The sequence below is a fragment of the Centruroides sculpturatus genome, unplaced genomic scaffold (genome assembly GCF_000671375.1).
Source record: "Centruroides sculpturatus isolate CEXI.00-Female unplaced genomic scaffold, Cexi_2.0 scaffold22, whole genome shotgun sequence".
Lineage (NCBI taxonomy): Eukaryota > Metazoa > Arthropoda > Arachnida > Scorpiones > Buthidae > Centruroides > Centruroides sculpturatus.
This window is the reverse complement of record NW_019384323.1, coordinates 348,881-370,103: the sequence shown is the minus strand read 5'-3', so window position 1 is coordinate 370,103 and position 21,223 is coordinate 348,881. Positions and strand designations below refer to the sequence as shown.

Sequence of the window (21,223 nt, the reverse complement as noted above, 5' to 3'; positions counted from 1 at the left end):
ACGTCATCCCAATGATGTCATTCTAGCAGGATTAGGACTATGTGTACCTTCCCAGGGCCAAGTTATGAGCTTAGAAAGTACTTCACATTAATTTTTCATTGTCAAAATTTCGTATCACAGATGAAATTTTGATAATGTAAGATGTATATTTGTATATATCTTATATGCAGTACACGCGAGCATATAATTACTTTGTTATAGCTGTACGTTATTATATTCCAGATGGTCCAAGCCATTCAAGTGTTGAGGTTTCATCTACTAGAATTAGAAAAGGTAATAATAGAAAATGCAAATACAGTAAATTAATTATTGAATTCAAGATTTTTCCACAGATTTAAACCATTTTTTAACCAGTTACATTGACTTTTTTTAAAGGGGGATGACCGCATTTTGTGTTACCGCTTCTTTCCTATGCTTTTTCTCGACGAATTTTGGCAAGAGTAATCAGCAGCGGGTCCAACAAGGAAGCAGAAACTATCTAGTATTTAGTGAACAGAAGAGAAACCGAGGTGGTCCCAAGCGATAATGATGAGTTGGGAACACACAGATCTAGAAAGAAGCAAATACATATAATTATCGAAACGACGTTAATCAGAGGCTTAACTACTTAATGGCAGGTTTCACACATGGCCCTAAAAGTCCCCAGACTGCACTTGTGCCTTTATAACCCTCTTGCAAATATATTAACTGCAGCCAAGTCCCTATCCACCGAAGCCCTTAAAACCGCAAATGGCTTTATCCCTCTTGAAAAAAGGAGATGCTAAACTAAACTGGAATATTAACATTACGCTGTCGAGTGCAGTTATCTCTCAGATCCTTTACAAGGACGAGGCATATTTGAAATTTTGGGGATGCTATCGGTTGCGACTGTATGATTGCAGATTTAATGACGGTTTGCAGTGTTGTTGCTTACAGTAATATGAGTTAATTGCCGCAGTCGATTAAAGAGCAATCGCAACAAACACGCAGCCATCAAACAAGATGGAGGATGCACGAATCTAAACGTGCCACCTGCTTACAACGAATATTGAAAACATCTGTCTTTCGGCCCTCTCTCCCAATTTACATTAATGAAGTCTCGAAATTCATTTTCGATCGTTTAAATTATCCCTAGGTGGTCCTCTTTAAAGGCTTTGTTTGCTTCGATTTCGTTGCTCCGTAGGATACGTCGATGACGTGTTCTACGGCACACGAAACGTCTCCAAGTTAGTGCCAGTGTCAGTCCAGTTAATTTGTGGGTGGAGGCGTGAGACGACCAGAGGGGACTACTCAGATTAGATTAAAGGATAGCTTAATTACGGGATACCTTGGCTTAAAGAGAAAGAAAGGAGGAGGGAAAAAAGCCAAACGTTCGTCGATAGAGTGCCAACAGTTGTGAAACAGTAGGGCTTGTTGGGTGGCTTCGACCTAACTAGGCAAGCTAATGCAAGGCCTATCTAGAAAGTAATAAAAAGAGTCTTATAATCGGACAAAGAATGTGCACCTCCTAAACCCGACTTTATGAGCAATTAATGTAATTGGATCGAGTCTAAACAAATTATCTAAGATTAAGCGTTTATCTACATCTTATCTTCTTTTTTGCTAGAAAAAGAGACTCTGGCGGAGCGTCATAAATAACTTTTATTTCATCGTTGAAAGAAATTATGACAACAAATGGAGAATAAATCTTTACGGATGCTCTTCGTTTTTCAAATTGGACCAATCCCAGGAAAATTGGCAAGATGCGTTTAGGATCCTGTTCATAATTCGGGCATCTAAAAATATCTAAATTGTAATCTGCAGTTACAGGAGGGAAAGTGAAGCATCTTGTTATCCCTGACAACAGTTCGGTGGAAACAAGTGAGTTTTTGTATTCGGGATACAAAGTGGTGTTGTTTCCAGAGGAGTGGAGTAGGTGTCTCTTTTTGATGGCTGGCTGCCAGTCAGGTGACAAGAGAGCCGTGACACGAGTGGGTTTAGTCAAGGACTTTTGGATTTTGTCGTGGCCTCTACACAAATCGGGTTCTTGCCAATCCGTACGCCCGTTTTAAAGTCGTTTTACCCTCCCCTTTATCCTGTTATGTATAGCTTAATAGATACTGTTGGTCTTCGAGAGATTAAGAGAAAAGGGGTGCGCGGATAAGTCGGATCTTTCCACCCTCTTTCCTACGCTGTTGGCTGTGTTTTTCTTCTTTTTTTAAACGTGTTAGTGACTCTAAAATTGGCGATCGTTCTATCTAACTTCTACTTAATTACGCAATAAAGGAGCTGCAGTGAAAGTTGTGATTAGGTAGATGTAAGCGGCGAATAAAAGAAGAACGTCACTCGCTCTCTCCGAATTACAAAACTATGTAATTTTCTAGCCAAAGAAAAGGAATTAAATAAGGAAGAAATTTCATTTTAAACGTGGCGCCAACACCGTAAGGATGTTATTGTTATTAATTGGCCCCCAGAACTTAGAGGGAGAGTCGTCGTCTCGTTATATAAATATCAGATAGTGTTTGCTCTCATCCGGGTTGTTTTGCGTCTGGTCGGGGCCTTGCCTATGCCTAGCGATTCATCACGACTTCGATTAAGTGAAGGGCCCACCCGGATGTCTGAATTCGAGCTAGACTGAATCACAGCTCTCACGACCCTTGCGACCCTCGGGGTCATGCATGGGTGGTTAGTAAAGCCCGTCACTTCTCCCCCTCCTCCATCGCGATAATTAAACGCCTGTTTTACACAAGCGATCCGAACTACATGGCGCATGCTCCTCATACTCGCTCAGACTAAGATGGATCAGCCCTCGTACGCCAAAAAGAGCCTTTAATCTAACTCGTCCTGTTATTATAAAGAGAAAAATCAAGATAGCATCGCACTCGTGCCTCCTCTTTTTTTCCTTCTTCTTCCTTCCTATTTCAGATCTTACTTTTAAAGCCCTCCGTAAGTCCTCCTCTTTATTTTAGGGGGCGACAATCGTCTAATTATCAACGTTTTTCTCGTCAGGTGCTTCTTTCTGCTTTTGATTGGCCTTCGCCAACAGGGCTACAATTATTAGCCCTCATGATTATAGTGATTGTCACATCGCCGGTTCTGTTGTGTTCCTAAGGGGCTCTCGCGATCTGGGAGGGACCTTTCTTTTTTCCTTCTTCTTCTACGTCTATGCGTGCTTTACGAACGTGCTACACAATCTAAACCAGGTGTTGGACTTGTATTTTATTTTATTCTGGAAAATTTAGATAAACTTTACTCACCAAAATAAAAGAAAACTGCGCCAGGCCTCTTCTGGTTATAGTAAGAAATGAGGAAAAATAAAAATTAAGCATTGTTTGAAGCTTTGATGAATTATTCTAGGGACCTAATTGGCGCGTTTCCCCCTTCCTTCTTGTCCTTAGAGACTGCGATTTTAAAATTTCCTTGTCGTGCCACGCCCTTACCCAGATGGCTTGGCTGTTGGACCCTGTTTAAATCGCTGGTTCCCTGGGGTCCTTCTCGCTCAGGGTGTTATAAATGACTAGTTTTAGCAGCGTAACGGTGTTATACTAACAATTTTCTAACGTTTAGCTTCTTAAACGTGTAATTAAATGTTAACGGCTGCATAGGATGCACTAATAAATATTAATAGCAATTGGGCAGTTTATATAAGGTTAAAGTAAATTTTGTAGGAAAGAAAAAAGGAAATTCGAGTTTAACCCGCGTAGAATGGAAGCAAAGAGCGCAAAACTGTTCGATAATATAAATTCAACAAGCTTAACCGCTGCGGACCTAACGATGCCACCATCTGCTACACCTATCGATATTTATGAATAACCAATCTGGAACTGCTGCACTTCATCAATTTGCAGCGAAAGATACGGAAAGAGAAAGAGAGAAGCAAAGGATGGAAGTGAAAGCGGGTTTATCCCCTTTCCATAATTCAAAACCGTGAATGGTGATTATCTGAATTTCTTCCTTTTCAGGTGCACGAGTTGTGTGATAACTTCTGCCAGAGATATATAAGCTGTCTGAAGGGAAAGATGCCAATAGACTTGGTTATAGATGAAAGAGACGGAAAACCCGGAGATTTGGGGGATAACAACAACAACAGCAACTGTAGCAGCAACTGCGGAGGAGGGAACCATACAGGAACCGGAGGTGGAGGACACAGGGGCCTCCTCGACACATCGGGTCATAACAGTAGCGACAGTGCCTCTACTCCCGACCAGGTAAATGTCTTTTCCGATTTATTTTCCTCCCCTTTCTAGAAAATTGTGTAAGTGTCGGTCGTGTAATTTTCGCAGCTGCACTTGTCGACATCTTTGCGGAGAAGTCGAGAGCGATTACTCTCGCTCTCTCCACAAGCTATTTGGACAGATTGGCCTTTATGTCCATTTGTATCCAATAAGGGAATTGCTTCCGCGTCACTTCTCCGCCACGCTTTTCTAACAGCACTCTCTGTACAAGTAAAGACGTGGCTCATTTTTTTCATTTATTCAAGCTTAACCCGTGCATTTTTCTCCATTTTTTTCGCAATGGTTACGAGGTCAGAGGTTTAACACAGCGTTGTCGACCGGCGTAACCCAACGGGAAAAACCCGAACAAATGGGAAACGCCAGCAGACTTCCCCCAGATAACCGATAGTGAGGTAGTAAACACAGGCCCCCGAGCAATTTCCAGTTGGGAGGATCTCTTACAACATCTGTAATTTAGAGGAACCTAATTTAGCAATTTCCTACCCGAAAGACGGAGAATCGAAGAAATTTGTTTTGACAAAAAAAAGGTATAGCCTATATAGAAGGGAGACGGCGAGAGAATTTGCATTTTTTTGTAATTTGACGTGTGGCGAGGGTGGAAGTGTAAGAGGAAGGGCTATTGGCCCACCGAGGGATGGAAATCATCCCGTCGCGCGTCCCGGATGGTCGGGACGAGACGACCTAGGCGTGACGTCATTGGGATGCGGCGGCACGCTTACGTAGGTTGGAGAGAATGCAGAAATCCGTAGAAAATCGCTTAAAAATCGGGAGGAGAGTTAAAAAGTAAAGAAAAGTAGAAGGAAAGGACAACAATCTCCTCCTTCCACGTTGTTATTGTACACCTATTTGGATGAAACGGCTCATTGGCTACATTTCCCATTAAGTAGTGGGATTTTTTGCCGGCTTTCTGCCGCTTCTTTCCGGTAATTTCACTTCCCCGACGGAGAAAAAGGAGAGAAAAAAGGAAGCAACTTGGACTTCCCCGAGTGGAATGTCGAATGGACTCCGCGAACCATTTGGGCGGGACGAAGGGAGGAAGGAAGAAAAAATGCCTCTCTAGAACAATGCAGCCGCGCTACTGAGCACAAATTATGTGGAATGCGTCCACTTTATGCTCGTTTCTTTCTAGTACTTTTTCATTTTTTTTTGCCTGACTGTTGCTGAGATTCGAACATCTCGCAGTATAAAAAGCAGCCCTTCGCCAGAAGCCGGTGAGCGATTATGATATAGCATAATCGCACGGCCAAAGTAAAAATAATATGGCCGGGCTATATTTGTATCTTTTAGCAAAGCCCCAAGGCCCTACAGGAAGATGCAATCTCTTTCAGAAAGCGAAATGGGTTAAGGGAGAAGAAAGAAGCTATCTGATGCGTTTAGAGAAGCAGAGTGAGACGGTGGGGAATACAAAAGCATTGTGTCGGTGATACTCCGCTAGCGAGGGATGCGTCCCGGTATGGCCATGTGCAGCCTAAGGGACTTGAATGAGGTAATAGGTTCGGTTGACCGCACGGGTGCGATTACTGTCACTTTACCGGCAGACAATAAATCACGGTAAAATCTATACCGACGAAGGTCTGTAATGCCTCTGGCCGGTATTCAACAGGTACGATCTGCCTCGTGCGCACTTTGCACGCTTCCTGTTTTTGCCAACTCCGTCTTCTGCCCACCCAACACTCCCAGCATCCGAGAACCTTTCGCTCTGTTTATGGAGAATTCTGCCCTTCTTGGCTTTTATAGTTTGGCATCTTTGGCAAAAGATAGCTCTCTGGAGGGACACATTTTCTCTTTTATAGTCTCCCTTCTAATGTAGAATACATCGTCTATCTTTCAGCAATGTTTTAGGGAAAAAAGGGATAGCACGCTGGGAGTGAAATGCGTGTTCCACCACCAGTCTGTAGCAGATAACGGTAGAGCTTTTAGAGAAAAACCCCCGCTTACGACCGTGGAAATATTGTAGAAGAAATTCTATATGATTTGATTATAATCGAGTCCATTATCTATTGACTTAAGTTTATATAAGTTTGCAGGAAAAACCGGGAATGTAGCGCGAGTAATTAACACCGAGAAAACGATCGACTTAATCCTAATTTGCCACCTTTACGTCGTTGGTGAAGGGACCGTAAACAAACGTTGGGAATCGCGCCTTACTGCTTCACCTATCCAAAAATAATTAACGTGAACTTTCTGCTTCTGCTAATTTATAAATTGTTTCGGTAGAATTTTCAGAGTATTCGGCAAACGGCATTAGAATAATAAATGAGCTTTCTCACGCTGAATATTAACGATTAATTTAACTTTTATATGGTATCCGGACAGAGGAGAGGGCCTCTGGTTCAGGCTGGTTGCTTAAATAGGCGCTTCTTCTATCGATATATGAACATTTACAAAGGAAAAGTTAAAATTTTCTTACGACGTTTCTTGAGAATTTCGTCTTGTTTAAAGTGTAAAATATAACTCGATATATACTTTATATATATATTTCTTTCCTTGTTTCGATAAAGGACAAAATGCGAGATGTTTATCTGACGTCTGAACGGAAAGGGAGAAGGGTAGAGCGCGCGCATTCACTACAATGTGTCTCTGGTGTGCTTATCTTTTACTAACCCTCCCAAAAGTGACATTCCATTAGGATAGAATGTTTGGGAAAGCACACACAACAATTATCTAGCACGGGTTTAGCATTAAAATAGCCTGTAATGGAGAACTTGTGCAGGTGGTATGCCTTTCTACATGCAGAGAGGCGTCGACAGGGTCAACTGCAGCTTTCTCACTTGAAATTTGGTCGAATAAATCAAGAAAGGCGAATTTCTCGTTCTGTAGAAAATATATTTGCTTCGAAATAATTCTGAATTTTATAAATGAACGGTTGCATCCAATGTGTTTGTCGGTGGTTCCTCTTTGCTAAAAAATTGCTGTGAAAGTCTAATGAGCCCTTTGATATGTAATTATTCCATTCTTTACGCTATGGTTTAGGTTTGATGGCAGAAAGCTCCACAGTTTCCCACTCTACATCAATAACTGCACACTTCACTTCGCAATGGGTGGTAGAGAGAGCTCTTCTATTCGTTGGCGTGGGGGTGGCCGCAGGGCCCGTTCCGCGAAGTATGTTAATAAGTATCGTCCCGCATTTGTCACTAACGCCTTCTCCCTTTCGTACGAACGGAAAAGCTCGCTGACAATACGCGAAATGTGCTAGCTGCATTCGGAACTTGCCCTGTGAGAAGGTAAATTTCACCCACTCGTAAAAAAGGCATTAGTTAGCTCTGTAGGCATTCCCATTGATTTAGAGGGCCTCGTTAGTTGTAGGAATTCTTTACGCTTCAGCTGTCGTGCTCTTCTACGGATATTCTCTCATTCTCTCTCTATGGGATAACTTCCGTAACGCGTTACTTCCTCCAGGAAAAGTCGTCATTAGGAAACGAGTGTCGACGTCACGGAAAATTTCCCTTTTATGAGAGATTCGATAGAGTCCATCTCCGCCCGTTTTTAATTTGGGGAAGAGCCATCTGACGTAAGGTACAAGCAGTTTCGAGAAACCACAGCGGGGAACCACCACACCTTGGTAGACAAACAGCGGGAGTTCTTTTGCTAGCTCTTAGGGAGGGAAAGCATAGACAGAAAAGGAGAGGGAGCGGAAAATTGAAAACAGGAGGCCTGGACCGTGTCCCTTCTGTAATTTATGTGGAGGAAGCGAAATTTTTAACCTTTCTGGTGTAAAGAAAAGTCTCTTGGAAGTCGGGTAAGAGAGTTTGCCTGTTGTAGAGTTGCAAGTTCGTCCTTGGGTCACGCCAACCGAAAACCGGTTGGAGAATAACCCGGATGTTAAATATCCGATCAATAGATCCTTCTACCGTCAGTTTTTTCTTCCTCCCCCTATCGGGGAGAAGCTGTCTTCTTTGAAATATTTCCTTCGTCGCACAGGCTCCCCTTCTACATAATCGACTTTCCTTAACGGAGGGCCTCTTTCCTTTACGCGCTATTTTATAAACTAACGTTTCGAAGGGCCTCCAACCTTAACGAAAGCTCCTTTAATCGATATTTACGGGCTCCTATTGTTAACGGCAAGCTTTACACGCCCTTCTAAGAGGCCCTAAATTACGATAATGAATGTTTTTTGTCCCTCATTTTAAAGCAATTACAGAAATTGTATTCGTCTCGGTGTCTTATACGGTAAAAGAAAAGAATGAAAGGGTTGGTTATAGAAATAATCCATTTTGGAAATTTGGGAGAGGGGAAAGTGCTGCAGTCTTTCTGCTGATTTGTTAGGTAGGACGTGACCGAGATAGGTCGCACGTGCGCGAGTTGCATACATGTGATTGCCGCACACCTCCGATTTCCAGTCACGTATCGTACTGTCCTCCATACTGTCACTGACACCTGAGCTACTACTAGTTCGTGCTTGTGTCTGGACCTTCTCCCGCACTTTCTCTTTATATATATATTTTTCTTTCTTTCGGCCAACTTTCTGCTGAATCCTTATAAATATTGTAAAAGAGGGAGGAAGAAAAGAAAAATTTCATCCGATAAACTGGCGATTTAACTAAGCGCCAATGCGAAAACTTTTGCAAAAATTGTTTAAATCTAGTTGGAAAAATGGGAAAAGTTTCTGGCTCAAACGCCCAAAAAACTAATTTGCTGGTTGGGCATTTCAATCTTTTACTTCAGCTGTTCGAAACGGGATGCTGCGCTCACCGAAGTCAGGCATCATCTCTTTCGATACCTGACCATAGAATTTCGTTATAGCGGATTATGTTGTGCATACGAGTCACATGAACCTGCCGATGCTAACGACCTGATTGTTATTCATTCGCCCTCCTCCCTTTTCCCTCCGCCTAAATACCAATCGATACTGCAAAAGTGAAGAAGGATAAACCTAGTCGACTTTACCCAATTCGGCGCCTGATTAAAGTGCTACCCACACCTGTAAGGACTAGCTACAGGTTGGTGGGTCACTTCCCTTAGGCTGGTCGTGTTCTCTTTCGGCTTCCTGTATATTGTGCACCTTTGCCTTACTTTTCCCTCCCTTTTTTATCCCCTCTTTCTCTCATCTGGTTTGATTCGTTTAATTAATAAAGGCCTAGTTCGTTTGCTACCCCTGCAGCAATTTGTACGCCGGGTACATTTTAACAGGCTGATTTCTGGCGGAGATAAGGTGTTTAGATGCTCCTCGTGCCCTTAGGCGGCAGAAGTCTCTACCAACTTTGAATTTAGTCGTTAGACGTGTTGCAGAGATTCAATAGAGAGGAACGAAAACAATTAATCTGATGTTTAGATCCTACTATAAACGTTTTTTATGATCAATTGATACTTCGTAATAGTGCCAGTGTCCAAATTTTAGGTGTTCCGACCATTCACGCCTAATAATAGTAATAAAGTCTAAACTAAGAACACCCACAAATAAGGACTGATGTAAAAAACCTTCTTATTAACACGCTTCTAAGATTCCATTTAATTATGGGAATTTGATACTATAAGACTCTTCTCGGAGGTCAGTTAGAGAGGGAAGAAAAAACAACGAAACACTTTGAGAAGAGGGTCAGAAATGCGCTCCACTTTCTCGGCGAAAAAAAATATTTGCGGTTATAAATAAATAAATGGGTGAGAGCTTCATATTTGCAGTCTTTTATAGGCTATATGGGGAGATCATAGCGATGAGTCACATTGGAAAGTTAAATAACAAACAAACAGTCTATAACCTAATTGGGAAGGAGCCCGGCAACCACAGTTACGCATTTGGAGAGGAGAATATGAGCGAGACGAAGAGGGATCGATAAAGCGCAAGTTTAATCAGAAATTCAGAAAAGTGTGTTTACGGCTAGGTCGAAAACACTTTATCGGCCCTTCTGCAAATCTGTTAGTGGTCATTTGCTCTTCTCCCTTAAGTATTTATCAATAATACCCTTACGGTCGTTGCCGGCCTTTATAGCAGATTTATGAGTCTTCATGACAGCACGCAACCCAATAGAAAGGCCGATTCTCACGCATACGGATGGGGCCCGACGGACAGAGGAGTAAAGAAAGCATTTGCATGTCTTTCCCATCGAAATATGTACTTTCTGCCCTCTCTTCTACGTTCTAATAATAGTATCGCCTTCGATTAGATAGCGTGAAGACTCCTCTTTTTACAGCTTTCAGTATTCGGCTTCTGACTATGCAGATGAGAGGAAGAAAGGTTAAAATTTCAATGATTCCTTTCTTAAGACGTCCGCAACAACTGCAATTAAGTGTTTGATAATGGAATTTTAATCCTTTGAAATTTTTTCAAAAGGCCTCGTAGGCGTTTAGAATTTGAATTTAAAGCTCTGAATTGAAGGAGCTTGACTCTCTTCGAGTCGATCTTCAGGATGTTTTCGTGTCATCCTGAATGATTTTTTCCCTAGAAATAGATAGCAGCCACTTATATATATAAAATGGTAGAAAATTAAATTTGGCAGCAAAAAATAAGTAATAAAGTCGAGTGATATAAAGAAAACTAGTGGAAATAATGGAAGAAGAAATTATCTTGGAGATCCATCTAGATGACGAAAAAACTATCCGTGCGTGCATGGGTCCTTGCTTGGTCGACCCATAAGCTGTAGAAAGATGGATGTTTTCTAAACACTTCTACAATGCTTACGGAGTGTGCATCCTGATTGGATTCGTTTCGCTCCAATGTTTGTTCATTACAGGCTTAAATGGTAGGCCTTGTTGAATTAATACATTAATTTATGGCACCGGTCCAAGTGACAAATTTCTTCTTTGATATGTCTAATAATAACTAATTTATACTTCTCATGCAAATCTCGATGCTATTCTAGACAATTTCCTGTTAGAATGTGCAAAATAACGGATCTTAGAAAGCCTGTTTAGAAGCATTTCTAGACAAATGTGGATTAAAAAAGGAGAAGAGCATTTAGAAAATCCGTTCTGTCCTCGATAATTTTGACTCTTCTTCCTCTTTTTTATTGTAGTAAAGCAGCGTGAAGTAAAAGATCATTAAAGGAGAGTCGCGTGCAGGGATGCGAAATGCCCTTCTTTACAGCTGAAGAGAATCGCAGTTTTGGAGTTTAATAAGTGGTGAAGGGTATTCGTGTTTTTCCTTATATAGTTGCGTATCTTTCGATTAAGCCGAGGCAAAGCACGATAATGGGTAGAAGCGGGGGGAGCGACATTATCGCTTTTCTAAGCGGAGTATTAAGGAGGGGGTGCTCGAAGTGTAGCGGTGCCCCTCGATGTATTCATAGGTCGGTCTTGCTGACTCCTAGATGAGTAGAGGCGCCAGCTTAAAAGATTTCCTCTATCGAAAGAAACATCCATAATTTATGAAGAAGATATAGAGGGTCTTTATCCCTTGAGAACCCCCCTATAGGGTCCCTGGCGACCGGCGCCTTCCATCCCCTTTACACCCCCGAAATCTTTCGTCTCGGAGTGACATTTTGGACAGCGGCTTTTCTAATTGATAAAAGTCATCCTCTTAATCGATAGAGAGCTAACGGGGAGCCCAGGCTTTTTAATTTTTTTACAAAGCTCTAAAATTCATAAGGGCCTTTGCTTGTAACGCTCATCTGCTTTCTTTAAACGTAGTCTAATTTTTCAACTGAAATTATTGGGGTTCTCGAAAATTGCCCTACTTATTAAAGAGGAAGCGATTTTGCAGTTTAAATTAGAGAAATCTATCAGAAAACTGGGTGAGCTGAGTCACAACTTCGGGGTTTGTTCGTGTTAAAAGAGTTCTTACAATTAATTATTACGTACATCTCTAATTAAATTACACAAAGCAGTAAACAAAGGTCCTTGGACACGAATTAGAATTAGTTATAGATCTTGTAGCAATTTAATGCATCATTTTGAAGGCAAGACAGAACCCACGGGCCGTGTTATATTATCCAATTTGAAGAGATGCATTAGGGGAGGCAGAAGGGTGGGTTCATTTCGGAATCATCGCCGCATTTACAAACTCATTAGTGTAAGTACATTTATTGTTTATATTCAATCAATGATTATGTGAATTGGTCGGCAATCGTTTGAATCCTGAATCAAAAACGAATGAAGGAAGTCACGTTCATCGGTCGCCATTCTAAAAAACCGTTGACCCTTAAAGGAGCGGAAAGCTAAGATGAAAATAAAGATAAGGCAAACCACAGGAAGGATTAACATTATTCGCTGCATGAATCAGGTTTTTTTAGCAATACACAACACAAATTAGTTATATATTATCTGTTAAACTTTTCTCATATATTGTAACTATAGCGAATTAAAATTATACGAGGAAATAATTGGATGGCTGATGCTCGAAATGGGCCTTTTTATGACCAATATTTAAGGTTCAATAGGTTATAAATTGTAAGATATTTTTAACAACGGATGCACCAGGAAAGGGTGGACAATACTCTCCTTTTTCTCTTTACCCTTCGTTTTATAATTGGTATGTTCAATTAGGGGGTTGTCGGCAGTTAGGAGGTGAAGTTTCGTTCCCACAAGTTTCTCTCCTTTACCCTCTTGTGTAGAAGCGTAGTGTGTCAAAAATAACACCTCGGTGGGGTGTCCGGGAGTCTATCACGCATGGCTATCTCCTGGCAGCAGCGATAAGGCCATCTGCGTGCCCTCTCCACAACCCCTCTTCTGGGGAGGTTGCGTGTTTACCACCCCCTCCCGGCATCACAAACCATTTGACAGTTTTGTCAAAAAAGGGGAGGAAGGAAGAGGAAGGACCGTTTTAACGTTTTTCTAAAAATAAGAGAAAATATTTATAATGGAAATTTCGTTCACAAGGTGAAGTGCAGCTACAGAATCTCCTCTTCTCAATCCTGTAAAAATGCCGTTCGAGAAGGGAATGCACTTAGCCACTTTCGGAATTTTTATGCCAATGGGAACTGTCCGACTGGATTGTTTGCTCCTCTGGAACGAATCCCATTTATCATCGCCCACTTCCTAATCTGTAGTTTATATATATTTTTTTCTAATGTCTAATAAATACAATTTTTTAAGTAATTTCTATCGTCTTTTGAGGATCGAGGGGATGGTCTATCGTATTGTTGAGCTTTCGGGGGAATTTTTTAATAGCTTTATAAAGGAATAAACCTTTCATTTAAATACCCCCGAAGCTGGATTTGTGCGAAGACGAACTACATTATCGAGTGAAAAAATTAGCGTGAAAGTTCTACAAAGGAATGCAGAGGAGAAGAAAGGGATGAAGTTTCGACTTTCGACCGAGTTTTGGCCTTTGCCAAATCTTAGAACGGAGCCCTGGGGGCCGATGGAAATAAATGACAGAAACTGTCAGGTTTAGAGGAAGACGAAAGACTAGGACAACCGCAAGTTGGAGTAAAAGAGCCTCAGGCGAACAGTTCCAGTGATCGTCTTCACGTCCCCCCTCTTCTCCTCCCTTTAGAAAGCGGAGATTTACGGGGAAGAGCGGTTGGGGAGGAAAATAGAGAGAGCGAGAAAGGCAAAAGGAACCACTAAACAAAAGTGTTCCTATCCCTTTTGCATATTTCTGCCATTAGTAGCCTTATTAACATAGGGGGCTTAGAAGAGAAATAAATCGAGTCGAGATAAGTCGTCTTGCAATTTTTTCATATAAAATTATGTTGACTTGACACCTCTCATAATTAATTAATCGAATTCTAGTCTGAAAGAAGAATATATATTTATCGAGTCGAAAGACAAACATGTGGAAGGAAGAAACAGCCATTTTGTCTTTTCAAGCACTTTTTGCAACTAAATTCTAGTTGATTTTCTTCTCAAAATAAATGAATAAAATTTCGACTTTTTTAAGACGAGAAAACATTTTTTGAGGCATTTCTAAATGCTCCAATCTTTAAGAGATTACGATATAATTGCCCCAAAATAGTGCTTGTAGCTTTTGTCTTTATGCTAGTTTCTTAAGTGCCATTAATCTAAGAGCTTTCTTGTTTAGAAATCTAAATAATTTGTAAACAATTAATTAATCTTTATTCTGCGCGCAAATGTCTTTCTTTAATGTTTGGAAATGCAAAAAAAAAATAGGGAGGTGTACAAGAAAACAGTTTAAAACTCTAAAGTTCGCAATCATTTTTACCTTAATCTGGTACAGGACGTTGGCACTGGCCCTGACCGCAGAAGAGCCCCAAAATTTATATTTTGACGCAAAAATTACGATAGGAATATCATATAAATTAAAATTCCGTGTAAAAAGTGATAAAAAATCAATTTTTCTATATAATTTTAAGGTTTTTGGAAAGGGAGGACTCGCTCGTACGACTGTACTGTACTCGTACCTGACTCCATTTCGCTTCTTTCAAACCCCAAGTTTAACTATATTCATCTGTACAGCGTATTATAGGCTTTTAAGCTGTAAATACTTTTATACTTTACAATTTGTTACTATTTATTGTATTCTTATGACCGTTTCGATGGGATTTTGCGTGTTCATATTCGTTGCTATTTTGACCTTTAAATCTTTTCTGCTTAATATTATTCTCGCAGAACTTTTTATGTTGTTTTCTATGGGAATTTTGCTTTGAAATTATTTATTTCTCAATATTCTTCTCTACCGACAACTAATTTTACATAACTCAGTTTCATAGGACACGAAAGTCACAGATTCCAGCTTCGACTTCTGATAGTTTACCCTCATTTATGCTTAGAAAGTAATTAATGTGTCTTGGTGTTTTAATACTGTACATATATGTACATATCTGTAGACTTCTATCGGGATTTATGCACATATTCGCAGGTTAAACGGCAAATCAAAGTTGCTTAAGACGAAAGAGGAGGTAGAAGATGGCGTATACTCCGTTACCGGGTTCGATTTCGGCCATATTTAAGCACTTAAGAACGATAATAGGAATTAATGGAGAGAGTTTAATAGTTTCGGATTCAATTAGAGTAACGAAAAAAGGAAAAAAATTAAAAATGAAGAATTATCGGAGCGATGGCGACTAATGAATTAAGGTGTAACAATCGCGAAGAAGTATCGATTATTTTATTTTATTTTACTTTTTTCACTACTTTTCGGTCGGTGTAATGCGGAAGATTGAATATCATTACTCCAGTTACAGTCAGGACCGCTTTATCGAAAAATAATTCGATATTAATGTACTTTCTTAGCTGAAACCATTAACGTTAACGGCTTCCCTTCTACAATTTACTACCATTACTATCCTCAAACGATTTCGGCGTAAAATGAGAAATTACACATTCATAGAGGACTTTCTCCTTCCCCCACCTAAAAGAAGCTTTCGGCAACCTGTAACTTCACCGTTTTTATTTGCTTTGATTCTCCCATTCGTTCTACACGCTCTCTCGATTCCAAGATCCCGCATCCAACCCGTGTACACTGTACGAAGCCTTCTACTTTTATTTTCTATACAGGCTCGTTATTGTGCTTTGCAATCTTTCATTTTTGCTTTTCCAATTCTTCACGTTTGCCCAAAGATTTTGTATTTTGCATTTTACAACAGTTTTTTTTGCCTCTGTTAAGTTTTCTTCTATAATATGCATCAATGCTCCCGTTTTTAGCTTGTAATTGAAAGCGATTTTTACTTTGACTAGCTTCCACCATATGAATGCTTAACTGGTTTGTTTTTAACAAGATATATACTTAATTGTGGACTGTCTTCCCATTTAATTCGTCGAGATATAGGCTAATAGGCATACGTTTAATTTCCCATCCTCTGTTGCCTTACACTTATTCTTTGACTACATTGTTTCTACCAGAAACTTGTAGTTTTCTATTGTATCAGCTTGTATTTGACATTTGTAGGTCTTTATTACTTGGATACGTGCAATTTTAGTTCTTTCCGTATTAATTTACCATTTAAGCCCATGTAATTCGTTGCATTCACATATTTCCCGCATACTACTGACTTGTCTGACAAAGAATCGAATTCTCGCCCGGTTAATCGATTCTGTTTTCTATTGGCTAATTATAAAAATTGAAAAATGCCAAAGTCGTTTCCTAAACCAATTTAAACTGTGATAACCGGGAGGAAAAAATCTCTGGAAAAGAAACGGAGCGAAAGAAGATCAAGTTTAATCCACGGCGTGGCAATTTTGTAGGTTAAATAGGGCTAAATAAGTAAAGATACATTAGTGTAGACGAGCAGTATCTATAGCGATTGCGGAGAAGTAACATTAAACGTGCTCTATTGATTCGGGAGAAGTGAAGAGACTTTGCAGTAGGAAAATGAGGGGATTGACGCTCGATCGCCTATTTCCAACTTCGCCTTGCAAATATCGGTATGGTTGGTTACTGGAAGGAAATATGGGCGAATCTTCTTTATTTCCACCCAAAGAATTTCCTTCCACCGATAAAAATAGAGTTTCTCCTCTTTCCTTGCTCCAGAAGCAGTCGTGCATACGCCGAGGTGCTGCCTCTCCTCTTTGTTTAGAAGGGAAAGAGGTCTATCCAATGCGTTTTTAATTTACTTTTATATCCCGAATCACGTGACGTTTCCATAAAACTTGGGCCCAGATTTATATTTTTTATTTTTAAGGATTCAGTTCCGCCGTGGTCATTTATCCGTTTTATATTAATAGTAGATATCCGAGTTTATAAGGTAAGAAAGAAGAGTTACAAGGTGAAGGCCGTTAAACACGGAGTTTAGTCTTAGAAGAATTCTCCATTGTACCCGTAAAGAGGAAGTAAAGCTTGTGAAAGAACAGATTAAGACGCGTCATAAAGACGTTGGCTTTTCTCTTCTTGTGCCGAGTGGTTTTTTGGGAAATCATTACTGTTGTTTCGTGCTGCTTTAAAACGCTCGTAAAATCTCCTCTCGCACTTCTTGCTTCACCTTCTCCGACAGAAACAAACGTCTCTCTCGCCGCTTTCCTTTTTTAAAGCGGCGAGAAGACCAAGGAATTAGAAATCAGTGCGTCGAGTAAACAAGGTTTTTCGCCCGTTCCGCGCTTCCACGGTGACTCACGCCTCCTTCATCACTGCACCACCCACACAGCGCCCCGCATTTCTGGAACGCATCCATCATATCTTTTAAAAGTCTGCCCCTTCTCTAATTGTCGAACACGAAGTGGCCGCAACTACTACACACCCAGTTTTCGCACGGGCAACTCGCTCATGTGTCTTTGATTGATGACTGTTATTTCTTCTTCTCTGTTTGTCTTTGATTGTATCTTTCGAAATCTTCGGCTCCGTCCCGGATCGATACAACTACCCCCTTTTTCCACCAGATGACGATGCTCTGTTCTATAGCTTAATATATTTCTCTCTCTTCCCTTCTAATTATTGTCCTTCTGTTCGAATTCGGGATTCTCGCCACCAGAAGAAGTGGCGGTATCGTCCAGATCATCAGTAAAGACTCTAGATGATTCGAAACACTCGAATAGATTCGAGAGAATCGTTCCGTCGCCGCATCCTCTAAATCCTCTATACGAGATGGGAAGCCGAATGAGATGCCAGAGATTTCGCTTCTACCGTTGACGATACTCTCGGATTCTTATTTAAAATATTTTTCCGCCTTGGAAATTATAGAAGAAACATTTCGACTCCAGCTACTTTCTGCACATCTTCTCGGCTCCGTCCCAATCGTTTACAGATTGTTTCCGAGTCGTAAGGAATGACAATCTTCATCGTCGCAGGATCTCGGGATAATTTGAGGTTTCCTCCACTGGACAATTTGAATTTAGCGGGAAACAATAGTTAGTTAAAGTATTCGAAGATCGCCCGTGCTTTTGTTAGGATAATTGAGGATTATCCACTTGTCGCAAGCAACGAGGAAGGATTTGCTGGGATGAATTAACAATAATTGATTGGCTGGGAGTAGTTAGCCATGGCAAAAGAAGAGAAATGCGATATGTTTTTAGCACTTGCACCTGAACTTTTACTTGGTAGATAGTCGAGTTTGGAGATAAGGGAAAAAGCTAAGGAGTGCGGAGGTGCTGACAGATTGTCAAGATCGTCGATCACGTGACACGGGCAGATAAGATAAAAGAAAAAGAATGAGTTAATGGGCTGCGACGAGAAGGGGGAGAATCGGCCTTTTGTGGGTGGGAGTGTGTAATATTAGCGGAGCAAAGAAGGGGAGTCATTAAGAGTTTTTCGTTTGCTCGCCCCTTTGTGATAGTGCTACCTTATCTTTTTCATTAGCTCGACACAAAGAAAAACTTTAATTGGAATGTCTAAACGCTTTTCCCTTTCGGAAATTACTACATAAATTAAGCGTCCAGAATTCACTTTCTCGTTTCTTTTCCCGGCCGCTGGGCGCGCCTGCGTCTACGCGCTGTCTTTAACTTTGGGACGGAGCTTACCCCACGCTGACAAATCGCTCCTCCATCTATCGGCATCCAACAGAGTTAGAAAGCTTTAATTATCGATGAAGAAGGAGAAAGGGGGGGACCGATTTTAATTATTGTCGCCACGGATGACTCGCAACCTTCATTAATTACAATGGGGCTTGATTAATTGTCCGGCATTTCTCTAATCCTTGTTAGCTTCTCGATCCCTATAACCGGCTTGGGGTCTGGCGGATAGGCGCTGTACGAAACTATTACTTTGAACTCGGTGGCTTTGCTACGCTATCTGACGAATCTGCCGGACTCGTTCTTGGATACTCTCCAACCAATTTAAGCACGCGGAATTAATCTGCGTTTCTATGCGCGTTACTTGCCGAATAAACCCGCTACGAACTGTCGCTGATTCCGGTTTCCCCGCTGTCTGCTCGACGATTATTCCCTGGCATTTTTACTCGTCTTACCATTGCCTAGAAATTATTATTACGCTGTATTGCGTAATTGACGAACTGTGCCTTTTGATAAAGAAACGAAAATAATACGCGCTATTCGACTAACACAAATAGTAATTTGTTAAATAAAGGACTTTAGAAAGAAACCGAGGACGAGTAAAGGGCAAAACGAAGGTATCAATCGCATAATTCCTATTACTAAACGAACTAAGACAGCGCCTACTGTTAATGCTACAATATTAGCAAAGGAACAAATTATTCTTACCTTACGCATCCGTATTGAAAGCGTGCCGAAAAGTGGGAAAATATCTGTGGGAATTTTGCTGGGACCCAAGGGCTACCAAACCGAGAAAAAGCGTGATTTTTTCGGGAAAATCTTAGAATAAAAGCATGGATATCTGGTAGGTAGAGCGGCATTAAAACTCTATTGAGGGAATATTTTTTCTTTCTTGCTAGACGATTGCGCTATCTAACGAACAAAGATTTTTCGCTTGTCAATAAAGGCGACGATTTTGTGCGGAGAAGGGGAGGAGGTGCGGGAGCGCAACTCTATCGGCCCGGATACACGCTATCTTCCACACAACTGCAATATTGTTAAGGGAGGAGAGCAAAGTCTGGCCGTACTCCGATTTCGTGGTTGGAAGCGGGGAGGGTGGAAGCAAAACGAGCAGTCATATCTTCCGCGTTCGACTGAGCGTGCACGGCGCCCTACGATGGGATTATTGAAGCTGTCCAATCATAGACTTGATGTATTGCCTCCCTGACCGATATACAACAGATTGGTCACTGTTGGGGAATTGGATTTTAGCGGTCTCTTTCCCTCTGCACTTCTCCCTCGTTCCTAGACGAGCTTAATGTAACACGAACCGCTTTCTTCTCTTCAAATCTACCAAGAATTATTGTTATAACAGTTTGTTGGCCAACAATGTTCCGAGTTAGCTCCAAACGAGTTCCACCAACTTTCATAACTGCTTTTTTCTCTTTTGCTTCTATGCAATATTCTCTTTTCCTCTCCTCTTTTAAAACCATCTTTCTCCCCCTCTTTTTTCTTTCTTAAAAAAATAGAAAACTGCAAGAAAATTCACTTTTTCTTAGTATTTTCCTTCAGAAACACGTCGAATTTTCTACCCCGTCTAGCAGATTTGATAGGAAATGAGCAAATTAGTAGGCATTCTTTATCTTACTGCGGGAGTAGGTAGACGAATTTGCATTACTTTAGTATTCTCGACGTAGTTCAGCTTAGAGAATCTAAGTGAAGCGTAGGATGAGATTGAAGCATTTCGAGTTTAAAGCACTTTATCTGGACGGTCCATTCGTACGATTATCGAGCATTTCTCCTCTTAACGCCAGTAGAAATCGTCCCGACCGAATAATCGGATTGTACCTAAATTGGTGTAATTCTTGTGCGTGGGACAAGTCTTTTCTACGCTACTAATAATTAGCGGACAGAAAAGCTCGAGGCAGTTGTCCAGAACAAAGAAGCTTAGCCCGAGCAACGTCATAAATAACAACACGTGACTGGTGCAGCTGTTATCCAATAGCATCAATCGTAGCTCGGGCCGGATAAACAAGAAATATCTTCGGCCATTATCCGCTGCATCCTTTCATAACTTCAATACTTCATTGATCTATATTGAGAATAAAGTGCAATTATGAGGCTTTTTCCTTAATATTTTCTTTCCCGATATTGCCTAGGCTTTCTTTATGTATATATTTTTTGCCTTTGTGAAACGAATCATCCTGCGGTCGGATCAATGGGAAATTTTCCTTATGCGTCGAGATCTCCCCGTTTTGTGGACTTTCGCAACTTCTTCCGATCCATTTGCTTCCAGTTGCTCTAGATTCTCTTTCTTCTCCGCTATCTCCCTTCGTACATCGCTTTTTCGTCCAGATACTGGCGATAGGAATGGCCCGAGGCCTGGTGTGCTTCTATAGGAACAAGTAGACCAGCTTATTTTATTCCAGGATTTCTATTGCTGGCGACGTACTTTATTCTTCTCTACCATTGTAACAAACAATACCGTGGTCGCAACGGTGCAAATCTAGTGGCAAATAAAACTTGTCCGAGATTTATGCTGATATAGGAACAATAAACGGAGAGATAGAGGTTTGAATTAGTTACCAGAAACGGAGAAATTGTCTACCCCGGTAAGGGAATTGATTCTCCTTCACCGCTATGGGAACAAGTACAGTTTGCTAAGATTTATGCTACTGTATGAATAAATAAATTCGACTATACTGTTATAAAAACAAATAAGGGCAATTTATTTTCTCCATACAGTAAATAGGAATAGATAATGCGAAAGTTTCGCTATCCAACATGACTTTCAAATTTGTTATATTGCTTCTAGAGTAATAATGCAACTCGGA

General features: G+C 40.8%; 1 protein-coding gene across 8 annotated transcripts in view; it reads left to right on the top strand.

Moving 5' to 3' along the window:
- The window catches only part of LOC111626133 (homeobox protein Meis1-like), an 80,416-nt gene that overhangs the window by 13,142 nt on the left and 46,051 nt on the right, over window positions 1-21,223 (top strand). For all 8 annotated transcript variants that reach the window (XM_023369478.1, XM_023369464.1, XM_023369487.1 and 5 more), the window contains 2 exons: window positions 223-273; window positions 3,921-4,166. In XM_023369478.1, the coding sequence (XP_023225246.1) occupies window positions 223-273; window positions 3,921-4,166 (297 nt within the window). The remainder of the gene's footprint in view (window positions 1-222; window positions 274-3,920; window positions 4,167-21,223) is intronic.